This window comes from Gorilla gorilla, chromosome 17 (genome assembly GCF_029281585.2).
Source record: "Gorilla gorilla gorilla isolate KB3781 chromosome 17, NHGRI_mGorGor1-v2.1_pri, whole genome shotgun sequence".
Classification (NCBI taxonomy): domain Eukaryota; kingdom Metazoa; phylum Chordata; class Mammalia; order Primates; family Hominidae; genus Gorilla; species Gorilla gorilla.
The window spans coordinates 65,559,636-65,586,984 of NC_073241.2; the positions used below are offsets into that span (position 1 = coordinate 65,559,636).

The 27,349-nt window shown below is 42.9% G+C and overlaps 1 protein-coding gene across 9 annotated transcripts in view; it reads left to right on the forward strand.

The window, feature by feature from the left end:
- Nucleotides 1–27,349, forward strand: part of FHOD3 (formin homology 2 domain containing 3) — a 479,946-nt gene that overhangs the window by 38,711 nt on the left and 413,886 nt on the right. For 8 of the 9 annotated variants that reach the window (XM_031003628.3, XM_055368089.2, XM_055368091.2 and 5 more), the window contains exon 2: nt 18,890–18,996. In XM_031003628.3, coding sequence (XP_030859488.2) covers nt 18,890–18,996 — 107 coding nt within the window. Of the gene's footprint in view, nt 1–18,889; nt 18,997–27,349 lie in introns of those variants that run through there. The other variant, XM_055368100.1, reaches the window with a different exon arrangement.

The following is a 27,349-nucleotide window of genomic DNA, read 5'->3' on the forward strand; positions in this document are numbered from 1 at the left end:
TCTACTAAAAATACAAAAAAAGAAAAATTATCCAGATGTGGTGACATGCACCTGTAATCCCAGCTACTTGGGAGGCTGAGGCAGGAGAATTGCTTGAACCTGGGAGGTGGAGTTGCAGTGAGCCAAGATTGTGCCATTGCACTCCAGCCTGGGCAACAAGAGTGAAACTCCGTCTCAAAAAAAAAAAAGGAAATTAATTTCTATGTCGAGCACGGTGGCTCACACCTGTAATCCCAGCACTTTGGGAGGCCAAAGTGAGTGGATCTACTTGAGGCCAGGAGTTTGAGACCAGCCTGGCCAACATGGTGAAACCTCATCTCTACAAAAAATATAAAAATCAGATGGGCGTGGTGGTACATTCCTGTAGTCCTAGTTACTCGGGAGGCTGAGGCAGAGAATTGCTTGAACCTGGGAGGTGGAGGTTGCAGTGAGCTGAGATTGTGCCACTGCACTCCAGCCTGGGTGAAAGAGTGAGACTCTGTCTCAAAAAAAAAAAAAAAGTTAATTTTTATATTAAAGGTCAGATTCTCCAGACTCACAAATGAGCTAACTTGGAACATTCCCAGAGTCTGTACTGACCATTTGTATTTTTTGTTATAGAAATGTACTTCCTGCACAGTGAATACGCTCCCCAAACACACCAGACCTGGTCACAGTGATAGCCCTGCCCTGGGCTGGTATATAACGTGAATAATCCTGGAAGAGGAGTGGACTTTTTCTCTCCAAACCTTTCTCAAACACAAACTGAAGATGACAATATGTGTGGGGGTTTTTAGGGAATATTTACTTGGGGCATGTGACATTACAAATGGCAGCGTTTCACTTTTGCTGTCCCCTGCATGTGGCTCTTTGGAAGGGCCATCCTTCAGCATCCTGGAGCTCCAGGGGAGACAAGTCCTAAAGACTTGTGGTCCTCTGCTCATGAGCAAGGACCATGCTTGTGTTTTTTTCTTTCTTTTTTTCTCTTCCGATTAAAAGTGCACAAGTTGTAATTTAGAAATACATGGATGCCTGTGGATTTTAAAATTGGATTTTAAAAGTTGTGGCAGGGAGTACAGGGACCAGTCTTTAATTATAGCTCACACCAACCCTATACTTTGTGATGCCAGGTGGGGGGAGGCATCACCGCTGAACAGGACTCCCGTAATCTGCATCTCAGTCATCTCACAGTGGGGCTTTCTGTTTGTTCTGGAGACAGAATGGAGGAAACAGACGGGAGGCAGCGGATGCTGACTTGGGTATCTGGGACTCTGAGGATCTTAAAAGCAGCACAGCCCTCAACGAGTAGAGGTGTTTGGTTGAGGGGTTTCAGCTGATCACTAAACCAGGGCTGTCTGGTCACAGAGTTAATGGATTACTAAGGGAATGGAGTAGAGTCAATTACACTGCTGGTTTCGTGCTGCTGACCTTGAAATCCTCTGGTTATTGAGAATGTGGCAGGTAGAGAACATTAGTGTTATGTACAGTTGAAACTAAATGAAGAAACTGCACATTTAATCATATTGCATCTGAGGAAAAAGACCTTTGTGTCACGTGAACCAGGGTCCAGATATGTAGTAGAAATGAGCTAGGCAGGCAGGTGGCTCTGGATACTTGGTAGCATGTGCTTGGAATGGGGGCAGTACTGCTCAACTCAGCCTCCCTGGGGCTGCTGTAAAGGACAGCCCAGGGTGTCTGGATGTTTCCAACCTTCAAGAGAAGCTGGAAACCTGGCTTTTTATGTACCGTGCCTTTACTTTTAACTATTGGCAGCTAACCAAAAGTATTCTAAAACACCATGTGGGTCACACCGAGTGTGGCAGTGTTCCACCAGTTGCAGAACCCTGATGTCCTGCAGGCCCCATTGTTTCACAGCTGTGATAGATAACAGGCTGGCCCAATATTCTGCTGCCAGCTTGGCTCTGAGGCTGGCTTTCTTTATCCCTTAAGGGCTGTTTTCTGGGGGATGCTATGGAATGACTCGTGAGTTCTGGGTTTTCCTGGCCAGCAGGCAGCTCACCCTCTAGTATTCTTAAAAGCTTTTCCTAGAAGTCTGCAGTCACAGCCAGCTGGACTTCCCTGAGGTGTGGCTTCTGCTCCTGGGCCTTCGTATCACAGATGCCAGGTGGAGCTAGATTCTTGGCTCATTTGTGTGTTTTCCCTGGATCTCAGTGGGCCTACCCTTAGACCCCGGGATATACTCACTTAGCCTGAAGGGTGCCATGTGGATAAATGTGACAAAGTAGGAAGGAGAGCCGGGCACTGGCTACAGAGGGGAAGTTCTGAACGGATTGGGATTCCTGAGTTTCTACTCTTGGTTTTCAGCCCAGCCTGAGACTTCTGCTCTCCCCCTGCCCAGGGGAGATGAAGTGGTGGTGTCTCTGTCACCTTTTCTCAGGGTGGGGCCCCAGGTTCCTGCATCAGATCACCTGTGGGTGGTAGGAAATGTGCCATGTCCCGGGCCCCACCTGCTCAGACTCACAGAATTAGGATATTGGGGTATGTTCCAGGAATCTGCACTTTGAATGCTCCCAGGAGGTTGATGGAGGGATGGCAAGGGCACTGGGCAGTAGGGTCTTGTGATTCCAAGTCATGTTCTATGGGCCCCACCATCCAGGAATGCAAGCAGATGAGGGCAGGCAGCAGCCAACTGGCTGCTTCGGGCTCATAGCCCAGAACCCAACAGGAAGTGTTGAGTGGTGGCCTGCCCTGGGACCGACTCCATGGGTGTGTAATGAGTGCAGTTGCACAGGGCCCCATATGCAGAAGGGGGCTCTGCACTTGGAATTTAATGCTATGTGGCTATAGTCCTGAAATTCTTAATTTTATTTTTGAAGTTGTGTCTTTTAAGCAACAGCACCAGCAGTGGAGCAGGTGCTGGGGGCTTGGCGCTTCTGCCTCCCTACTTCCCTGTGGTGGGTGGTCTGCTGCCCACTCCTCACCCCGCCCAGGGACTTCTGCTGCTCTTTGCCCAGCAGGGGCCGGGGTGCAGGTGCAGAGAGAGTTGGGGTTGGGCATGTTCTTCATGTGCAGAGTGGTGGGGCTGGGGCTGTGGACACCTGTGAAACTCTACATATGTCCAGTGAGTATCCCCGTGCCTGAGGAAGTACAATAGTAAGTAGCTGATTTTAAAAAACACCATGGGAGGTCAAAAGAGACTGCTGACGGAAGGAGAATGATTTTTTTCCTGCTTTTTGAACATTAGGCCCCACATTTTTGGTTTATGCTACAAATTATGTAGCTGGTCTGAGTGACCCTATGCATAAACCCTGTTCTTATTGGATCTACTTTATTGGTGGCTCACATTAATGAAATAATGCACCCCTTCCCCTAGGTTTTTGCTTTCTCTCCCTTTCACCAATTCTTCATTCTGATAATACTGAAAGTCTTTCATATGTTTAGTTTCTTTATACATTGTAGTATTCTTGTTTGAACGAATGTGAACAACAGGGATTTTTAAATATAAAGCAATAACATATTAAAAGTCCTTGTAAGCTTTATGCAAGAGCTTTGATGATTTAAAGAGAATCAGTAAGAGTTATCCTATTTATGTGGTTTATCCAATAATTGTTCAATTTTTAACTGCGTGAATTTGGTTATGTAGTTTAGCCACCTAGGAGTGGTTTGCACTGCCTCACTTTGTTAGGCAGGATAATAATAAATAAGCAGGATACGCTTGGGACCCGCTGTGTGCTCTGTGAATGTTTGCAGAAGACTAGGAGGTGGGGATTGGAGCATACATATCTTGGCAAAGGTTTTTATTGTTTGAAGGTTGAGCAGCTGGTAACACTAGGCCTAATTATTCCACATGTTATAGTCTGTGTCTCACTTGACCTCTCATCGCATTTTCCAGTTGACCATGTTCTACTTGAAGCACTCTTCCCTTGGTTTGTATGACAGCTTTCTCTTGGTTTTTTTTTTTGCCTCTGGTTCTCTCTGGCTGCTGCCGCTCAGTCTCCTTTTCTTTTTTTTCTTTTTTTTGAGACAGAATCTTGCTCTGTCACCCAGGCTGGAGTGCAGTGTCGCGATCTCGGCTCACTGCAAGCTCCGCCTCCCGGGTTCACGCCGTTCTCCTGCCTCAGCCTCCCGAGTAGCTGGGACTACAGGCCCCCACCACCACGCCCGGCTAATTTTTTTGTATTTTTAGTAGAGACGGGGTTTCACCGTGTTAGCCAGGATGGTCTCGATCTGCTGGCCTCATGATCCGTCTGCCTCGGCCTCCCAAAGTGTTGGGATTACAGGCGTGAGCCACCGTGCCTGGCCAGTCTCCTTTTCTTTCATGCAGCCTCTAAATGTTGTTTGCTGAGGACTTAGTCCTTTGCCTTCCTTTCTTCCTCTTCCTTGTATTCTCTTGCTCAGCAGCTAAGAACAATGTCTCATGAGCCAGGTCGTTTAGGTTCAGTTGCTACTAATTGTGTCAATCTTGGGCAAGTTATTTGGCCAAATTACAGTGTTCTGTGAGCTTGTGCTACAGATTTATATCAATTAAAGATGAAATAATAATAGTGCCATCCTCATAGGCTTGTGTGAAGATTAAATAATTCATGTTAACTTGTGTTAATTGAATAGTAAATATTTTTAGCTATTAAAAGTTAGATGTTTGGGCTTCTGCTTTTGGCTATAATGAACTAGCTTGTAGCAGACCAATATTCTACCCAGAACAGTGGAGAAGCTAGCCAGAGGACCAAAAACATTTGTTTGAAGGCTCTGGAGAACTACCAAGGTGGCTAACAGCCCAGAAAAAAAGGAGACTCAGTGAGGTCAGACTCATTAAGTCTGATATTCTAAGTTGCTTTTCATCTTGATGTATTTACCTGTTCATGAGCGGCGGGTGCAGGGTCTATGAAGGCAAGTAGAAAGTGAGGAGGCTGAGAAGTTAAGCAGAGCTAATAGTAGTTTCATTCTGCTGGGGAGAAAAAAATGGAGATGGGGTCTTACCAAGATAGACGGATTCTGTTCAACATTCCAGGCATTCAGTTGGGACCCCTAAAGATTACACTATTGAAATAAGGGCTAACCACAGACACAATAGGCCGTACAAACACTGAAATCCAGTTTTGAGTGAGTTTAATCCTTGTTTGGATTAAGGAGATCTATTCCTATGGCTTGCAAGAAGCTAAGGAAAATCCTTTCTGAAGGAAAACATTATCCAGAACCTCTAAATGTTTTAGTGAATAATGACTACATTCAATAAAGATTTATTCGATATATCCAGAGTCATGACCAGGAAAAAAAGGCCACAGAAACATCTATGTGATCCAGATAACAGAATGATCAGATATGATCTCTAAAACAATTGTGATAAATACATACTAGAAAATAGATTAAGATAAAGAATTTTAACAAAACAAAATAGAGAAATACAATATAAATAATCAAATGGAAATTTTAGAAATGACAAATACAAAGAAAGTATGGAGTAAATGGTTCAACAGAAAATTAGACACAGATGGAGGGAGAATTAATGATCTGGAATATAGGTCAGTAGAAGATATTAAGACCAATTTATGAAGAGCAGAAAATGGAAAATGCAGAAAGGAGCATAAGAAGCATATGAGTCATGGGTCTAAAATATATGTATTAAAATAACAGAATGGGAAAAGAAGGAGAATGGACAGCAGAAATATTTGAAGAGTTAATGGCCAATTTTCTAAAATCAACAAATGACACCAAACTTTAAGTTCAAGAAGTGCTGCGAATACTAGATAGGATAATTACAAGGTAATCTGCATGCAAGCACATTATATTAAAACTCTTGGGAATTAAAGGCAATGAAAGTATTAAATGCAGCTAGAGAAAAATAGATTATCTTCGGAAGAGATATATCTATATATATATAAACTTTATATATAAACAGATATATATATAAACTTAGCTGATGTTTAAACCAAAATGATGTAAGCTAGAAAGCAATGGAATAACAGTTTTAGAATACTCCAGGAAAATAACTACTAACCTAGCATTCTTTATCTAGCAAAAACGTCCTTCAAAATGAAGGTGATATGACACTAAAAGCACAAAGAACAAGAGAAAATAGGTAAATTGTACTTTATCAAAGTTAAAAACTTCTGTGCCTCAAAGGGCATCATCAGAAAGTCAAAAACAATCCATGCAATGGGAGAAGATTTTTGCAAATCACATATCCGATAGAAGACTTGTATTAGAATAAATAAGAAGCTCTTACAACTGAACAACAAAGACAAATAACACAATTTTAAAATGGGCAAAGGATTTTAATAGCTGTTTCTCCAGAAAAGATATACACATGCCCAATAAATACATGACTAGATGATCAAAACCATTAGCCATCAGGAAAATGCAAATCAAAAGCATGAGATATCATTTCACATTTATTAGGATTGCCATAATAAAAAGGGCAAACAACAACTAGTGTTGGTGAGATTGTAGAGAAATTGGAAACTTTAAACATTGCTGGTGGGAATGTAAAATGATACAGCCACTTTGGAAGATGGTCTGACATTTTCTTAAAATGTTAATGACCCAGCAATTCTACTCCTAGGTATATACCCAAGAGAGGTGAAAGCATATGTCTACATAAAAACTTGTACACAGACAAATGTTATAGTAGTATTATTCATAGTAGCCAAAAAGTGGAAACAATCCAAATGTCCATCAACTGAGGAATGGATAAATAAAATGTGATATATTCATGCTATCAAATATTATTCATCAATAAAGGGAATGAAATACCAATAAATGCTACAGCATAGATGAAGCCCATAAAACATTATGCTTAGTGAAAGAAACCAGTCACAAAAGACCACTGCTATAGTTTGGATGTTGTCCCCTCCAAATCTCATGTCAAAATTTGATTCCTAGTGTTGAGGGTGGGCATAATGGGAGGTGTTTGGGTCATGGGGATACATCCCTCATGAACAGATTAATGCCCATGGTTGGGGGAGAGTGAGTTCTTACCCATACTTTTTCCATGCAAGAGCTGGCTGTTAAAAAAGAGCCTGGTACCTCTGTCCCACCTCTTTTGCCTCCTCTCTCACCGTGTGATCTCTGCACATGCTGGCTTCCCTTTGCCTTTTGTCATGAGTGGAAGCAGCCTGAGGCTTTCACCAGATGCCCAGTCTTCCAGCCAGCAGGATTGTGAGCCAGATAACTCTTCTAAAATTATAAATGACCCAGTCTCATGTATTCCTTTATAACAACACAAAACAGACTAAGACAACCACATATTGTGTGATTCCACTTACATGAAGTGTCTAGAATAGGCAAATCTATAGAGACAGAAAGGAGATTAGTGGTTGTCAGGGGCTGGAAGGTATATGTGTAGGGGAATGAGGAGTGACTGCTAATGGGTTTGTGGTTTATTTTGGGGGTGATGAAAATGTTCTGAAATTCACTGTGGTGATGGATATACAACTCTGTGAATATACTATAAGCCGGAGAATTATGCACTTGAAATAGGTGAATTATGTGGTATAAATTATCTCAATAAAGCTGTTACCCCCAAAGTGGGGGTGAAATCAAGATGCTTCTAGGAAACAGAAACTGACCAATTTTGTTGTCAGCAGACTCTCACTAAAGAAATACTAAAGAGAGTTCCTCAGGCAAAAGGAAATTATTGTAGATAGAAGCACAGAAATGCAGGAAAGATTGAAGTGCAATAAACAAGGTAAATCTAAGTGAATATTGGCGGCCCAAAACAATACTACTTCATGGGATTTAAAATACATTTCTCATTATCTCAAAAGGTATAGCTGGCACAGTGGGACACACCTGTGCTTCCAACATAATGAAACCTTGTCTCAAAAAAAAAAGGTATAAATCATATTAAAGTGGTCTAGTGTCCTTGACATTGTCTGAGAGTGATGGCACTAATTTAGAGTAGTTTTTGCTGAGTCAGGAAGGCATATTATCTATAGGATAAATCACTAAAAGGCTTAATAAAAGAATGTGTACCTGGGAATAAATAGAATACTAGAAAGGAATATAGAAGAATAAAGAATAGTAGATTAAACCAAATATGGCAGGAAAAGAGGAAAAAGGAAACTAGAACATGCAGATTAAATACTAAACATGCAGATTTGAACTCAAACATCAGCAATCATTTTAAATTAACAGTCTTTGATATATTTTTATTAAAAATTATCAGATTAGATTAAAAAACTATATTCCACTTACAAGAGATACATCTAAAATATATGGGTACCAAATATTGTAAGTAAAGGACTAAAAGGAGACTATCCATGCAACACTAACCAAAAGAAAGTAGCATGCCTGTATTAATAACAGACATACTCTTTAGGCAGGAAACATTACTAGAGAGAAGGAGGAAATCTCATAGTGCTAAAAGAGTCCACTAGGAAGTATTTGTCTGCACCTAATAACTGAAATAAACGCAATATTGACAGAATGAAAAGGAAAAATAGAAAAATTCACAGTTGTATGCCTCTCTATAGAACAAGCAGGTAAAGAGCAGTGAGGATAGAGATTTAAGCATCTCATTTAACAAACACTGCAACTGTTAGGATGCATTATTTTCATGTATTGGGCCATAACACAAGTCTCAAGAAATTTCGAAGAATTCCAATCATACAGAGTATGTTTTTTTTTTATCACGGTGAAATTAAGCAAGAAATCTACAATAAAAGAAGGTACTAGAAAATTCCTAAGTATTTGGAAATTATTTAATATACTTTTAAATAATTTTTGGATCAAAGAAGAAATCCCAGTGAAATTTAGAAATTATTTTGAATTGAACATAATGAAAATATATCACATCAGATCCTGTGGACTATAGCTAAAATTTACTTAGAGGAAAATTATAGTCTTTTTCATATTTATTTATTTATTGAGACAGTGTCTCTCTCTGTTGCCCAGGCTAGAGTGCAGTGGCACGATCATAGCTGACTGCAACCTTGAGCTTCTGAACTAAAGAGATCCTCCTGCCTTAGCCTTCTGAGTAGCTGGGACTACAGGTGTGCACCACCACACCCAGCTACTTTTTAAAAATTTTTAGTAGAGATGAGGTCTTGTGAAAATTATAGTCTTAAATGCACATAATTAAAAAGAAGAAAGGCTGAAAATCTTAAGATTTTAGAGGGTAGGAAAAAACAACATGTCAAACAGAGAATACAGAAGAAAATAATAAAGATAAGAATAGCAATTAGTGAGCTAGAAAACAAACTTATAGAGGAAAAGCAATATAATCAATAGTTCTTTAAAAAGACATTAATAAAGAACTTCTCCTAAATCATTAGAGAAAAAATTCAGACAGCACAGTTAGCAATATCAGAAATTTAAAAACGGGAATACCACTACCGATTCTCAAGACACATGAAGTAAGCAGTTATCTTTAGGCATGCCAATGCACCTGTGGGATTTCAACCATCATATTTGTATTCACACCCAGTCCCCTGAATCTATTTCTTTATTCACCACCATTTTTAGACATAACACGTTAAAAACAAATCCCAATTTTGGCTGGGCACAGTGGCTCATGCCTGTAATCCCAGCACTTTGGGTGAGGAAGAAGGTTTGCCTGAACCCAGGAGTTCAAGACCAGCTTGGGCAACATGGCGAGGCCTTGTTTTTACTAAAAGTTAAAAAATTAGCCAGGCATGGTGACGCACACCTGCAGTCCCAGCTACTTGGGGGGCTGAGGCAGGAGGGTCACTTGAGCCTGGGAGGTCAAGGATGTGGTGAGTCTTGTTCATGCCACTGCACTCCAAGCTGGGTGACAGAGTGAGACCCTGCCTCAGAACAAAAAACAAAACTGAAAAACCAAAAACCAGATCCTCATTTTATCCCATCTCCCTGCCCCCAAACAGCTATTAGACCAGTGTTTGCCATGTTAATGCAAATAGTAAATGGTATCACCAGTTACTAATTTGCTCAAGCAAGAAACTCAAGATTTTGCCTCTCCATGTTGGACACCACCATATCCGATCAGTCACTCAATCCTCTAACTTTTCCTTTCTCCCTTTCATGCCCTCCTTCCCTATACCACTTCTCTCCCTTTCCTTCTCTCCATTTCCACTGGATTCACCATTGTCCAAGCCACATTGAAATTGTCCCTGATCCTGGCGGTGGCTTCTCCATTTGTCTTCCCTCTTCCATCCCCACACTGCAAAGCTGGTCCTGCACACATCTGCTCACAGCCATTCCATTTCATGGCTTCTTATTGCCCTAGAATCAAGTCTAGTCTACTTTGGGCAGTGAGGCTCCCCCTCCATGGCCGGTGGCCTGCCTCCCTTCACTGCCTTAACTGCTCACACTCTGTGACAGGACTTTTGCATCCACTGTGCTTCAGTCCCTACACCCCACATTCCACCCTAAAGAAAACAACAGAAACAACACAGGCAACAAGCTCATTGTGCTCCTCACTTCCTGAACTGCCACCAGCTGTTGGGTGATCAGGACACAGTGTAGTGTGTGGCATGGACACAGTGTCTCCCCAGGACACAGTGTAGTGTGTGGCATGGAGAAGAACAGGAAAGGACTATCAATCTGAATGAGTGAACAAACCAGTGATAATAATAATCCTGAAACATAGTGTTGATACGATTTTCAACTTGAATAAAGTGAAACGGAAAATGGCAAAAGGTGCCTATAGACATAAGTAAAAAATATATTCCAGCTTTATGAAGGGAAAGTTTAATGTATTTTTGGCTATTTAATGATAACAAAATATTTTAAAATAATTCAAATGTTTACCTATTTACCAGACTATCACTCCCTCTAAATTTAAGCTCTGAATGGGAGACATCCGGCCTTTGTCTTTCTTGCAGAATTTGATAGAGGCTCTTGCCTTTGGTTGGTGAGCTGGACTCTTTTGTTGACTTAAATAGAAATCTGGGGCTTATTGGGAAACTGCTTAAGTCAATTTCAAGACATTGCTTCTCTTGCTCGGTGGTCACAAAGAACATAACTTATTAAATATTTCTGAGAAAGTAAAGTCCAACTGCTTTCAAAGTAAATACATTCATATTATTTCATAACCCATATACGCTGGATGGTCAAAGATATCTTTGTACTTCATCCTAAAACATTTATTAAAAGTAACTATGATGTGCTCATTTAGAAAAGGCAAAATGGGCCACTAAGAACTTAAAAGTTTAAAAATGATTTGTTGGGGTTAGCCAACAGGAACTACTTTCTTCTGATATCATGTGAATTGATTTCATGTAGTCTTTCTCTTAAGAAAATTGACCAAGTGTTACTTGTACTTTTAAAATATGTAAATGTAATTACAATTTTTTATGTGAAATGCATTATACATACAAAGGAATACATGTGAGGAGTGTGTATAGTTTGGAGGTTAATGAAATGAATACCACATTCTCACTATCACCTTAGGAAATAGCAGAGGACAACATCAGAGTGTGTGCCCTGCATCTTGTCCCTTTGCAATGGTTGTTATGGGTTATGGGGGAATCATTAGTCCATAAAAGCTAGAATGATTGAACCGAGTGTTGTGTTGGTTTTATTGAGACTTGTGAAAGGGACATGTGGCACTGCTTGTTGGAAAGCTCTCTTTCCTAACATTTTTTGCTTGTCCTTTAAGTCCAGTTCCTTGTCTCTGCTCCATTTAAAAGGACCCACAAAATCCAAGGAAGCCACAAGCTTCATGGCTGCCTAGCAACAAAAGTACCATTTGAGGGGGGAAACAGGCATAGCTGTATTGCAACTGACCAAATGGAACATGTTGACTGCTTTTGGGCTGCTCTTAGAGCTGTATGTGCCTGAAGTGGGGCACTCAGGGGACCCGTAGTCAACCTGGCCCTGGAGAGAGGTAGGGTCCACAGCAACACTTCACTTATGAGCCAAGAGTGGGGCTAGCTTTGTGGGCGTGTGACTGATGGAGTCAGAAGGGTCCTGTGCTTAAGGTTGCTATCTTGAAATTCTTCCAAGTTTTATCTTTCCATTTGCATTTTGAAAGTGAAGTTCCATGGATCCATGGAGCACACTCTGGGGGTTTGGGACTTCGTGTGTTCTTGCCTTCTGCTGTGTCCTCTCCTCTGTGGGAGGGTCCTTGGCTGACTGCTCCCTCACTCCCCGGTGCTCCAGGCTCTGTTTGGGCTCCCCTTCCTTGCTTTTACCCAGCAAATGCTGCTGTCTTCTGCCCCAAGCAGGACTTTGGGCTCAGGGATGGTCAGGGAAGCAGGACTTTGGGCTCAGGTATATTCTTGCTCTGTGGCATGTCAGGGTTGGGCAGGTAGTGACCAGCCCTGCCTTGAGCCTGCAGTGTCGTGGTGCATTCAGCGGGCAAATCGAAGGGGGCAAACCTCTCACCCACCTGCCATCCAGGTGCAGAGCATGTGGAGTGTGAAAGTTGTTTTCCCTGTCGGCTGTGGGTTGAGGTGGCAAGCTCATGAGAAGAGGAGGGTGACGTAAAGTCAGAACCCTAAAGTTGCTCCTGAGCCTATGAGTCAACTGGAAAGTTCTGGTTTGGCCCAGTTTGGCCAGTTTCTCCTGGGCTGTCTCATGTGTCTGTCATGTGGGTCATCTGGAGGCTTGGCCATCCAGGCTGGCCTCACGTGACATGTGGCAGTTGGCAGGCTGTGAGCGGGGGTGGCAGGAGCAGCCAGGCCCGAGTCTTTCACCCTCCAGCGGGTAACCCCAACATCTTCAGATAGAGGCAGAGCTCCAAGAGCAGCAAGAGAGGGCAGCCCCAGTCTCTGCCAGGTCACACATGACACTGTCCATTGGCCAAAGCAAGACACAGGTCACCCAGATTCCAGGAGTAGAGGAAGAATCTGCCTCTAGAGGGAATTTGCTGCAAAATCACATTGGGAGGATGTGGATGCAGGGATGGGGGAACAAATGAAGTGCCATAAGCACTTGCGCTTTCCATTAGGTTTACTTTTTTCTTTTTAAGATCAGAATGTTTTCCCACTTCTAAACTATAACCAAAATTAGTTTTTTAAAGAGTAGCCCTAGTATATATTTATAGAACGGTTCTGTGCAAATCTATTTCAGGATTACACAGAAATTTTATTGCCTGGGCTATGGATCGCTGTGGACCTGCTGCCAAAACCTGGATAATCATTAAGCTACCCCAGTAACATGCTAGTTCACTGGACTAAGAAAAAGAAAGAATACATAAATCGAGACGTGACATCAGCCTCCTTTGAGATGTTTGGGTTTTTTTTCAGGATGGTGAGTCTGCCCTTTCTTTTTTTTCTTTAGATGACAGTCTCACTCTGTTGGAGTGCAGTGGCGCAATCTTGGCTCACTGTGACCTCTGCCTCCCTGGTTCAAACAATTCTCCTGCCTGAGCCTCCTGAGTAGCTGGGATTACAGGTGTGTCACCACCACGCCCGGCTAATTTTTGTTTGTTTGTTTGTTTTTTGGTGGAGATGGGGTTTCACCATTTTGGCCAGGCTGGTCTCAAACTCCTGACCTCAAGTGATCTGCCTGCCTTGACCTCCCAAAGTGCTGGGATCACAGGCATGAGGCATCATGCCTGGCTTGCCCTTTCTTTTTGACTGCACTATCTTTGCAGGAACAGTCAAAAGAACCCCAGAGTGACTTTGCATAGTGTCTCTACAAGGAGTGGAAGGCTCTTTCTATGTCTCCAGAGAATGAGGTCCTGCTTTATTGGTGTGTTTTATCCCAGGCGGAGTGGCACAAAATCCTGGATATTTAGAAGGACACTTACTGTGGATCTGAGACTGGCTGCCCGCTGAGCACCCTGCCTCCCACCAGAATCCTGGCCACAGGTTTACAGCCCTAACTGTGTGAGCCTGCAACCGAATCTGAAGTCTTTCTGTTGCACCGCTGTCACTGCCCCTAAATTTCCTTAATCGCCATACTTCTGTAATAGCCCTGTAATGTTATCTTCCCCCATGGCTCTTGGCTTTGTCTTATGTCCTGAAGTGCCCGGCAATGTCCTGGCCACTAAACCTAGAGCCAAGAAAGGACTGCAGGGGACACGCTGCCAGGGGATCAGGGTTGATATGAAAATTGTCAGAGTCAGGAAATTCCAGGTCCCTTAAGTCACTTAGGAAGACATTTGACAGGAAAGGCCAAGGAATGGGATCAGGTTGCCTCCATGTAAGTAAGAATTGAGATTCCCCGGTGGGGACTGGTCTGGCAGGGAGGTGTCTGAGTTTTTCACTCTGTAGGGAAAGTTTTGATATATCTGTCTAAATCTGTGTAATAACTGGATTTGAATTAATCACCACTCACTGTCTATTCATATTGTTTTTGGTTCTTTGGAAAGTTTATGACTGTTACTTCTTTATCACTGACAAGATTGAAGAATTCATTTAGTGTACCTATTAATTTGCTTATTAAAATAATAACTAAACATGACCCCATCCCCACATATTTAGGGACTTTTGCTGTTTTCAACATATCGGTCCAGCCAAGAAGCACTGTGTTCTTCCTCCTTGGCTCATGTGATGGTTTAAATATTAATCTCCTGTGTCTCGGGTGTAATGATGGGGTGGGGTTTGTGTGGTGGATGGCTCGGGTGGTGTGTTGACTCGTTTGCTGTCTTCACAACCCCTGTGTTGTTAGGATCCCCTTTGCACACACATGTCCTGTCTCCCAAAGGGCAGCCCCTCTTCCTATAGCCCCGCTGTGAGGACTCCACATGAAGTTCCTGACAGATAAAGAGATGCAAATTATTTTCTTTTTCGGTTGAGGGACTCACTAGCACAAATGGGATGGGCCTGCCCACCCATTCATTAGGGATCCGGGTTGTGACATCTGGCGTAGGGGGTAATGGCAGCCTCCATCCTGGAGGGGGGACTCGGGCAGTTCCATGGAGGATGCTTAGGTCTCTGCTAACGATAGCAGAAGGGATATAACTGAGGATGAACGTCCACCGATTTTGACAGTTGATTTAGATGGTGTTTTATTCTCTTCTGTGTTTGATTTGTGTGTTATACTTAAACGATCTCTTTGAGGGAAGGAAGTGATTATGTGTTCCTTGGTGCCCTGCCTGTGCCTGACATGTAATTTTGTTAAAATTGAACTGTGGAAATGGTAGTAGTTATGCTGTCCAGAATGTGAGAAGAGGAATGGTGAGAACAGGCCATTGTGCTAAGGTTTGGGGATTCTGCTGTCAGAGGCTAGGGAGATTATGGGGCTTCCTGTTACAGTTTGGGGCTGGCACAAAGCTCCTTGAGGCAGATACCTGGCAGGCCAGGGTGAGTGTCCAGAAAAGTGAGATATTTGTCTTGGGCTACTGGGAATAAAATCTGAAGATGCGAGATGGAAATGATATGCAAAATAGCCCAGATGGGGCTACATCTGCCGGCCACTAGTACATTCCCACCTCCTCCCAGTCTAAGGAGAAGAGCACAGGGCTTAGGCAGGGCTGGTGGAGACTGATAAGCCTGGGTAAGGGGCTGTCAGTCTTTTCATCTCTGTTATCCCTGCTTTAGGTACCTCAACTGAATGGCCAAGAGCAGTATGTGCTATTGCTGGCCTGGGTGACCTGCAAGACTGATTGTCAAATTCTCAGGAATTTCGTGAGCCACTTGTCAAACGTAGCTATTACTAAAAATTAAATTGGCTAGGCACAATGGTTCACATCTGTAATCTTCACATTTTGGGAGGCCGGGGTGGGAGGACTGCCTGATGCCAGGAGTTCAAGACCAGCCTGCACAACAGTGAGACCCACCCGCTACAAAAATATAATAATAATAGTAAATAAAAATAAAAGAAATTTAAAATAAATAAGAATTATAGAAACTCACGATTGAGCAGATTATATTAAAAACAAAGGTTATAGACATTCACAGTGTGTCACTTCCTAATTATTTTACTCCATTCTGCTACCTCTGCTCTCCAGGTTATTTAGATCTTACAGATCTGTGTGGTAGAAATGCTGTATACTGGTGAGCTGCTGCACACCTCTTTCTAACCCCATGCTCAGCGACTGTGCATTGGTGGCTTGAAACAGGCTCTGGTGGGAGTATTTATGCCACATTCATGTGTATGCTTGGCTTCTCTCCAGACAGCACTACTTGCTCTTCGTTCTCTCCCTCTGGCTGAGTATGGATCACAGGCTCAGAATGACTCAGACCTCCTTGAGGAGAAGTAGAAACTCCTTATCCCAGTGCTTCTCTCTTTAGGCTCATATGTTTCCAGGGGTTGAGGAAAAGGACATTGTGATGGCTTAAAGAGGTTTCGTCATTCCATCTTTCAGTCTGTTGATTATATGTGGGATTAAAAATAGGCAAAGTGTTGATACTATCAGCCGAACACACTAAATCAGCTTTCTTAGTTAATAACAGCAGTAGAAATAAAGCAAGAATGAGCTGCCAATGATTACAACCAGACACATGGTCCACTGTATGTGTCAACAGGTCCAATTCCCATTGGAATTTTCCACCTGGAAAGATAAAGTCTGATTTCAGTCCACTGGTGATCGTTGGCTCAGGAGACACCTTCTGCAGGAAACTCTTCCTGCCTGCTGCTTCCATAGAGTAGGGGAGGCAGCTCCTGTGTGTTTCCCCAAAACCCTGGGCACACCTTTGACACTACAGTACAGACAGGTTGGCCAGTTTGTATTAAATGCTTTCTCAAATCAGATGATCCATCTATAAGATGCTGCTCAAGAATGCTGAAATTCACCATCAAGCCTTTAGTAATTATGAGGTATGGTCTGCTATTAGAGAAATAAAAAAAGTGAATCAAATAGGATTAACTCCTTCAAATGACTTAACTAGGTATTTCTCACAAGTAATAAAGAAAAAATTCCTTTCATTCTGTTGTGGATAACCAGAAACAAGGAACTGTGGGGTTTCTAAAAAGAATTAACAGCCTGTTATAGATGCTGCTTCTAAACAAGATGACAGTTTGCATTTCTCTTGTTGAGGATAATAGCAAAACTTTCCAATCAAAACAAAAACTAATCCCTTATTTGAAATCTCACTTATAGCAGATTATCAAGCATTCATCTAGATGTTTTAAAGTAACCACATATTTGTCTCCACTTTTCCCCTAGCTGTCATTTTGGAATAATAGCCTAACTCAGCAAGAAGATGAGTTGAGTCACTCTTATAGCTCAAGAAATCAAGCATGAGGGTATAAGTTTAGATTTCCTCATAATATTAATATCAATCTTCTTTGGTAAAATTATTTTTCTCTATTTTAAGAGTAATCATTCTATATGTAATATAATGCTAACTGCTACGTGTAGCAACCACAAAACCTTAATGAGTTAGCACAGCAAAGGCTCGTTTCTTGATGCTGTCACAGTCCAGGATGGGTCAGTGGATCTGGGCAGCAAAGTGCTCTCTTCCATGCAGTGACTCAGGAACCCAAGCTCCTTGCATTTGGGGCTCTGCTGTTTTCTAGGTTTCAAAGTCTCCTCTGGCTCCTCTGCATCTGGCCATAGGCAAGAAAAGAAAAGTGGACAGTTGTGCAGAGGTGTTATGGCCAAGCCTGTTGGGGGCCTTCTTCACTTTCACCCACATTCTGTTGATCAATACTCAGTTATGCAGCCAGAGCCCAACTCTAAGGCAAGGCTGTGTGCCTGGGGAGAAAAGGGAATGGTGTTGGCAAACACATTTGCTCGGTCACACCAGAACACTCAGTTGATACAAGCTGCATTTTGCACCGTGACAAAATTTTCAAGTTCTGTGTGTGTCTTGGGCTGCAGAGAGGATGCAGAGTGTAGTGGTTGAGACCATGTCCTCAAATCAAACTGCTGGTATCCAAATTCCAGCTCCACCATTTACTAGACGGTGAATTGGGCAAGTAACGTAGCCTCTCTTTGTGCCTCACAGTCCTCCTCTGTAAAATGAGGAGGACTCATTTTACAGAGTCCTCATTTTACAGAGGACTCATTTTACAGAGTTTGTGAGAGAATCAACTGACTTCCCATGTACAAATGTTTAGAACAGTGCCCAGAATATAATGAACAACATATAAATGTTTGTTAAACAAAATTTTTGGCTGGGTGTGGTGGCTCACGCCTGTAATTCCAGCACTTTGGGAGGCCGAGGCGGGTGGATCACCTGAGGTCAGGAGTTCGAGACCAGGCTGGCCAAAATGGCAAAACCCCATCTCTACTAAAAATACAAAACAAAATTAGCTAGGCATGGTGGTGGGTGCCTGTAAGCCCAGCTACTTGGGAGGCTGAGGCAGAAGAATTGCTTGAACCCGGGAGGCAGAGGTTGCAGTGAGCCAAGATCATGCCACTGCACTCTAGCCTGGGTGACAGAGCGAGACTCTGTCGCCAAAAAAATAAAAAATAAAAATTAAAAAAAATGAGATCAGTGTCCATGCCTATAATCCCAGCTACTCGGGAGGCTGGGGCAGGAGAATCACTTGAACCCGGGAGGTGGAGGTTGTGGTGAGCTGAGATCGAGCTACTGCACTCCAGCCTGGGTGACAGAGCAAGAAAGACTTAATTTCCTGTGTGCTATGTTGTAATTTGGGTATATTGCCATTCAGTTGGAGGATGTTTCAGTTCAATTGTAAAAATACTTTATTGAGCAACATTATTTGTAATGTGCAGAGTATGACCATAGAATCTGAATCAGCAGGCTCCTCACTGAATCAAAGGAAACAGCATATTTTCCCCACCAAATTTGCCTTTTAAGCCCTGTGACTCAATCCATGGTCACAGCAGCATCGTGATCTTGATTTCCACTCTTGAAATGCCAGGTCTCATCTGTGCCCCTGAGAGTGGAAAAAAGTGCTGGCCCAGTGCCCAAAGGGCTCCTTCAGTGGCTTAGGGCCCAGAGGATGCTGTCGATGTCACTCTGTTAAGAGATGCCTCATCCATCCACTTGGTACGCAGATTGTTCCTGATCTATTTGCACTAACATACTAGCTCTTCAAGTTATGATCCACATTTCAGAACATTGCTTGATTTTACAAAACACAGGAGGGCAACATGATGTGATTTCTCCATATGGAGTCCCCATCTGAGGAGCAGGTTGGGTATAACAGGCTCTTTCTCTTGCAGCTGGATGACTGTACTCTGCAGCTCTCTCACAATGGCGCCTACCTGGATTTGGAGGCCACCCTGGCAGAGCAGCGGGATGAGTTGGAAGGCTTCCAGGATGATGCCGGGTAAGAGCAACTGTTCACCCTGCTGACTGGTCCCCACCTACCAGGAAATGGGGGTACATTGAGGCCTTAAAATATTTAGGAGGAACTACCGTGGCTTTGACCTTCTCTTAATTCTCAATCACACACAAGGGAGATGCAAGTGACTCATCAGTGGTGACTGCAGACCCGTTTCCATTTTGAGTAACTTTTCTTGATGGGTGCTCGGGAGTAGCCTTTCCTAGGAACATTTGTGGTAATCAAGCACATGGTATTTATATGCTAAGTTATTTTAAAATCATATGTCACAATTAAATCGATATTTTCCAGCCAGCTGTGGTGGCTCACACCTGTAGTCCCAGCTACTCAGGAGGCTGAGGTGGGAGGATCGCTTGAGTCTGGGAGGCCGAGGCTGCAGTAAGTCATGATTGTGCCACTGCACTCCAGCTTGGATAAAAGGGCAAGACCTTGTCTCTAAAACTGAATAAATAAATGGATATTTTCCAGATTTTAGTGGATTTGCAACTATTTTAGATATTGTATTCAATGATAATTTACTGGATAGTCTCTTAGCAGATGCTGTAGTAGATCATTTTATATGGTATCGTCTTTTAAACTCATTACTGTGGAAAAAATAATTATTAATTATGTTAATGTCAACTTACTTTTTGCCTATACCTAGAATTGCTTAATACTTTTGCTGAATAAAGAAATACTGTGAGTCTGAATAAAGCAATATGCACATGAAAAATCAGAGATGTGCACAGAAAGTGAAACCTCTCTAGGAATATACCCATATCAGCAGCCATTCTTATATTTATTAGATTACTGAAATAGCCCCTGATGGGGCCCCACCTTTTTCCTTCTGATTTTTATTTATTTATTTATTTTTTGAGACAGGGTCTCACTCCAGTTGCCCAGGCTGGAGTGCAGTGGCGTGATCTCGGCTCACTGCAGCCTCTCGAGTAGCTGGGACTACAAACATGTGCCACCGTGCTCAGCTAATTATATATATATATATATATATATATATATATATATATATATATATATATGTTATTTTTGAGACAGAGTCTCGCTTTGTCACCCAGGCTGGAGTGTAGTGGTGCGATCTCGGCTCACTGCAACCTCTGTCTCCCAGGTTCCAGCAATTCTCCTGCCTCAGCCTCCCGAGTAGCTGGGACTACAGGCGTGTGCCACCACGCCCTGCTAATTTTTGTATTTTTTAGTAGAGAAGGGGTTTTGTCATGTTGCCCAGGCTGGTCTTGAACTGCTGAACTCAAGCAATTCACCCTCAGCCTCCCTAAGTGCTGGGATTACAGGCGTGAGTCACCATACCCAGCCTACTTCTTATCCATCTCGAATTAAGTATATCTCTGATTTAATCACCCTCCTCTTCAGGAAACTTAACAGGTTCCTTGATACTTTCCAAATAATGCTCAGCTATCTTAATCTGTTGTCCAGGAGCCCCCAAAAGTTGTTTGAAACCACTCTGCCCGAGTTAAAAATATAGTCCACTGAATACTATCTGGGAATTCTCATTTTTCATGAATAGCTCAATTAATGGAGAAAAATTGGAACCTTCTTAGTTTCATATAGCTATTTGACTTTAGTATGTACTGATGGCTTCCTGGGTTTCCCCTGTTTTAACACCCTTCACAATTTATGATCATTGATTGTGCTGCTAGTTGCACCTCTTCTCTGCGGCTAACACTTCACTAGGTCAGAACCATGCCTGTCTGAATGTCCAGGATTTGGCATTTTCTCAGCATGTTTCAGGCACTTAGCGAATACTAGTGTCCAGGTGAATGGCGCATTGCCAGAATGGATTCCTGAATAGCATGGCCACGCGCACCAAGAAGACCAAGGTCCTTGTTAGGATTCAGCAAGATGCTCTGAGGATACCCTTCTTGTCTCCAGAGTGGTAGTAAGGGCACACCAATAGTATGTGAGAAAGGATCCTGGAAACCACTCTAGGCTGTGCATATGGGAGTGGTATCTTAAGTCACACCGGATTCTACTTATTGCTATTTTTAAAATTAACACTATTAGGCTGATAGACTTGGGGAAGTTCCATTGCAATAGTTTTTATCAAGTATTTGACAGTGACATCCTTTCATATAAGTTGTCAGAATGCAGGCTAGATGATAGTCTAATTGGATGACTTCATGGCTCATTGATCAAACAGACCCCGGGAATGTTATGAGTAGATCATTGTCAGCTTGAAAAATGTCTCTAGTGGTGTTGTGCTTGAGGACCTTGTCCTCGTTTTTGTTTTCTTCTTTCTTATCAAAACTTGAATGATTTGGAGATGACAGCTCAGAAAAAAAGTGCTAATATATTGATAAAAGCAATAAGAATAAAGAGTGTGGGAGAAGAATAATATTTTTGGATCAGCTACTATGCCAGGTACTATATTAGGCTCCCTATTCACAAGATCTTTAATAATTAATTATCATACTAGTCATGTAATTGGATTTTATTGTCTCAATTTTTCATCTGAGACAACCAAGGGTCAGAAGTTAAGTTACATGTCTGGGGTGGCAAAGCCAAGTTTGAACACAGATGTGACCAATTCCCAAGACTGTGCTCTTCTGCCATCCCAGGGGCTTCTGGGCAAAGGTACTTTAGGTTCTATGCAGCATGTACATTGGCATCTTTGGTGGCATGAGGTTGGTTCCTGCAAGGACAATTGGTCCTGGTCTAAAACACTGTCTCCAGTTGAAACAGCTTTGCTGCCATCATCCATCACTGACACTACAGTTCACCTGGGCAACACCTGTCTCCAGATGCTGGCACTTCCTCCACAGCTGTTCCCAAAGAGCCAGGGCATCCTGCTATAAACTCCCCAGAGTAGATCCTGGTTTTTGTATTCTCACTTTGTTCCCTTCTGAATCATCACTTGGCCATTAGTCCATCCAATAGGTAGAGGTTGAATCCCATTTCTATACTCTAGTAGCTAGGGTTGCTGGGAAAATGAATTATGGCAAGATGAGAAGGTGGGACTCAAGACTTGGGAAACTACAAAGAGAGGAAGGTAGCCCAAAAGATATTGGATAGCTACACATTTAAAAATTTTTTTAGAAAAATTTAAATTTTTACTTATTTTTGATAGGGTCTTTCTTTGTCACCCAGGCTGGAGTGCAGTGGTGCAATCACAGCTCACTATAGCCTCCATCTCTCAGGCTCAAATGATTCTCCTGCTCTGGCTAATTTTTGTATTTTTTTGTAGAGACGGGGTCTCCTTATGTTGCCCAGGCTGGTCTGGAACTCCTGGACTCAAAACAATCCTCCTGTCTTAGCCTCTCAAAGTGTTGGAATTATAGGCATGCATAGCTACACATTTGACAAGTGTGCCCCCAAATCACCCTAGAGTGAGGATTTGTATCTTTGAAATAGACCTTTTAGGTCCTCTCCTAGATGTGTGGCATTTGACAAAGTCTGTGTGTCTCCCATGAGTGGGAGTTAAAATATGATTGCTTCCCAGTTAAGATTTGCCCTTTGGAGGTATGAAAATGGCAAATACCATTTTTTTCTCTTGATTTCTTTGTGTCAGTTATAGCAAAACGTCTGCTAATATTGTGGCCATCTAATGAAGATGTATGAGTCTGTGTGAAAATTGTGATGTTTTTCATACCATGTGTTCTGAGTTTCCTTGCTGGAGGATTTTGCTTCTTTGTTCTTGTCCATTACCCTGCACTTTTATGCCAAGACTAAAAATTAACTTCTTGTTTAGAATTATCACTCAGGCTCTAGCTAGTCAGAGAAGAGGAGAAAGACCTTCAAAAGTAGAAGGACAAAGCAATTATTATGCTAAGAAAATAGAGCCAGGTCTGTTCATCACCTTCTGAGGCCAGGGAAATTAGCAAGCATGACCTAGTGCAGCAGACAGAGAAGCCTGCAGCCTCCAGGTTATTTTTCCTGACGTTGTCATTGTGTGGCCTTGGGCAAGCCACTTTACCTCTGATAGGAGTTTATAAAATGAGGACACTTGTAACATTTATTTACAGAATAAGGAAAATATGGCCCAATCCCATTTCTCTTCCTGTATGAAGAGGGGTCCTGATGGGGTCTCTGGCACCTGAGGAGAGCAGTGTAGCATAATGGTCAGGGACACAGGCTTTACCATTAGTCTCATGGCTGTTTGACCCTGGGGATGTAACTCCACCTCTCTGAACCTCAGTTTCCTTATAATTGGGGGCAATATTATCATAATACTGCCTCTTTGGGTTGTTTTGAAGTAAAATATGATAATGTATCTAAAACGTTAACTAGTTCCTGATACATAATACACACTCAAAACTGTTAGCCTCTGTTATAATTACAGTCCAATTCTGGGAAGATGATACATTGAAATGGGAACCACTGGAATTTAGACCCAGAGGATTCTATGCAGGTCAGGTGCCCTGAGATCTCAACTTTTAGTTAAGAGACCTCGATGGAGGTTTGCCCACAGGGCTGAGCTGGGCCAGAACCTCCACTCTTTTGCCTGTTGCTACCTTCAGTGTCTCTGAAAGGAAACCAATGCCAGCCTGGGTCCACAGGGCACTGTCATGGAGAAGGTGGGCTTTTAGGCAAGCCCTGGAGGATATGGTGGCTTTGGGTATTTGGAAGGTGCAGCCAGGTGGGAGTGTGGCTTGAGCCAAGAGTGGACCTGAGAACCATGATGTTTCAGGGACATCGTGAGGACCAGTGTGGTGGCTGGACATGGCATACACATTCACAGGTGCTCCTAACTTCAGGTAACTTGGGACGTTCACCTTTTCCTTGGCATGACTCCCTTCAGGCCTGTGCCACAGGGTTGGCTGTGAAGATAGCTGCTGCTTACTGGCTGTGTCATGCTGTTCACTTTCTCTCATTTGCCAAGGGGGCTGGTAGTCCTCCAACCCTGGGCCCATGTGTCTATGTGAGGCTGGTGGCTTAGAAATCATGGCTGGATGTGCATCTGGGAAAGGTTAAGAAGGGCCATGCAGAGTCCCATCTGCAGGGGTACATGGGTCCTGCCAGCTTGGTGCTGGACCTGTTTAGGGGAACCTGGGGATTTGGGACTGGCTCTGCTGTTATTCTTGGACACCTCACTTCTCAGCCTGCAGATCATGGGCCCTGAGGCCCATGAACCTCTGAGGTTTCTGTACAGTTTGTGGGTTTGGGGATTTTGGTGGGGAGGTATTTCAAAGCCTTCATCGGATTCTCAAAGAGGTCTTTGCATCTCAAAATATCAGGTTCGAAGGAATGAAAGCAATTTCTTCTTCTTATGATATAATACAAAAGTTAACCTCACCCATTCACACATTTGTCCAGGTTTCCTCTGCATTTTAGACTGGTGGAATGGGAAATCACAGAATAGATTTTGAACATAAGTCTAAAAATCTACTGAACCTAAAAAACCAAACCGAAACAAGAAACCAACAAAACCCCCATGTTAAGAGAGAGATTCTGGTGAGGGTGCAGAAAGGAAGAAAGGTAGACGTTCCTTGATTTTTTTTTTCCTCTTAAGGTAGTTATCCTGAGTGGAGGGTGCAGGTGTGTTGGCTGAAGCCTTGTGGCTAATCAGTGACAGGTTCAAGCTCCTGTCTTCATAGTGCTATGCAAGGCTCAAAGTGGAGGCCATCAAGTTCTGCCCCTGCTCTCAGTGGGGGAGAAAACTGGCCCTTTAAAACCAAAGGAGCCATTAGGGGTGAGTTCAGCTGGGTTGAGTGGGTAGCCCAGAGGCCCTGCACACCAGTTCCAGGTGCCAGAACTGCTGATCTCTAGGTTCTGGCTTCAGAAGGTTTGGAGTGAGGTTCAGAATCTTGCTTTTTTAAAAAAAAAAGCTGTCCAGGCTGGGCACGGTGGCTCACGCCTGTAATCCCAGCACTTTGGGAGGCCAAGGTGGGTGGATTACTTGAGGTTAGGAGTTCGCTACCAGCCTGGCCAACATGGGAAACCCTGTCTCTACTAAAAATACAAAAAATTAGCTGGGCGTGGTGGCACGTGCTTGTAGTCCCAGCTACTCGGGAGGCTGAGGCAGGAGAATTGCTTGAACCCAGGAGGTAAAGGTTGCAGTGAGCCTAGATCGCACAACTATACTCCAGCCTGGCTGGCAGAGCAAGACTCCGTCTCAAAAAAAAAAAAAAAAAAAGAAAAGAAAAATGCTGTCCAGGTGGTTAGGTGTTTGTTTGGGAACCTGCAGCGTAGGCTGTCAGTCTTGGAGAATATTGCCAGCCCCTGAAGAACTTTAGAACCTTCCCTGCCACACCCAGCCTCAGGCTCATGAAATCAGAACTCAGGGGTGGGCCCAGGCAGAGGTGATTTTCAAAGCTTCCAGGTGATTTCAGTGTGCAGTCAAAGTTGAGAACCACTGCGTGAGAAAGCATTCCTGAAAAGGCTGCAGTAAGTCAGGCAAGAATGAAGTAACTCCCATGCTGAATGGACACTGGAATCAAAGGTTCTAAATGCCTTTAAATGCCGGGATGTATGAGGGTAAAGATGACATCAGGTAGGTATGTGGGTTGGAGTCAGACAAAAGAAAAATGACCTGCAAAGAGAGCCCCCACAGAACTCCTTATGTGATGGGGGGGCTATGGGTGGGGGTGAGTGGGAAGAACTTGGAGTGGGAGGCCTTGATCAGATGTAACCCCCTGGGGGGACAAGCAGGGAGTGGCCTAATGAACCTAAACCTGGTAGCCGAGGAAGATGAGTGGATTGGGGCCTCACCCAGGGTTGGGGAGGGAGGGGGCTGGGAATCTGGAGCCATGGTGCCAGCTCGTGTAGAGGGGGACAAGAGAATGGAATGGACATGTGGCATTAGGGGAATAGTGCACAGAATGGTGGACTAGTTAGGGAAATAGTGAGGTGATACAGTGGAGGCAATTTTGAAAAGGGGAGGAAGGGTTTATACCTGTTAGTCTGAGGTTATGGCAAGCCACACACAAGGTGTGGGGTGGCTAGTGAGAAATGTTGGCTGGGGACCCAGGTGAGAAGGCTGGAATACTGGAGAGGCTGGGAGTGCTTCCTTGGAGGGAGCTACAGAGTCTGGAGGTCGTGTCCTGGAGGGCCAGCCATAGGATGCAGGTGAGGAGAGGACCAGGCCCTGGCTGTAGGGAAAATGAAAGTTAGCAGTCACCCAGGTGGCAGCACCCAGATGATCCATTGAAACCATAACCCAGGTGTTGTCCATCAGTAAGAGACTCAGGTTTAGCTGCATGTGACAAAGAACCCAGATAACAGTGGCTTAAAATTTTTGACTATATTTTTATCATGGAAAAAAAGTGGATATTAAGACAATGAAAAGACAAGCCACAGACTGGGAGAAAATATTTGCAAAACGTATCTGATGGAGTACAGGTATCCAAAATATACAAATCACTCTTAAAATTTAATAAGAAAACAACCTGATTAAAAAATGGGCAAAAGATCTGAACAGATATGTCACTAAAGAAGACATTCAGATGGTAAATAAGCATATAGAAAGATATCCAACATTACATGTCAATATAATGTAAAATGTACATTTAAAAAAATGAGATACCACTACACACCCCTTAGAATGGCTAAAATAAAAAAACACGGATATCATCAAATGTTGGCAAAGATGTGGAGCAACAGGAACACTCATTCATTGCTGGTGGGAATGCAAAATGACACGGCCACTTTGGAAGACAGTCTGGTAGTTTCTTACAAAGCTAAATGTAGGCTTACCATACAATTTGGCAATCGTGCTTCTGGGTATTTACCCAAATGAGTTGAAAAGTTATGTCCATGGAAAAGCCTGCACATATTTTCACAGCAGGTTTATTCATAATTGCCAAAATTTGGAAACAAGATGTCCTTCTGTAGTTGAATCGGTAAACAAACCATAGTATTTGTCCATACCATGAAATATTTTTTATTTAGCAATAAAAAGAAATGAGTGATCAAGCTAGAAAAGACATGGGGGAACCTTAAATGCACATTGTGAAGTTAAACCAGTCTGAAAAAGCTACATACTGTGAGTCCAAATATATGACATTCCGAGAAAGGCAAAAAGCTATGGAGACAGTGAAAAGATCTGTTGCCGGAGTGGGAGTTGAGACTGGGAGATGGGTAGGGAGGGATGAACAGGTGGAGCACAGGGGATCTTTAGGGCAGTGTCACTGCTCTGTATGTTATTGTAATGTTGGATCCAGAACGTTATGTATTTGTGAGAACTCATAGAACTGTTCAACACAGTGAATTATAAAGTAAAACTATGGACTTGTTAATAATGTGTCAATATCAGTTAATCTGTTGTAACAGATTAACATCTTGCACACTAATGCAAGATGTTAATAGGAGAAATGGGTGGGTGGGGTGGGGCAGTGTGGATATATGAGAACATTCTCTACTTTCTATGAAATTTTTCTATAAAACAAAAGCC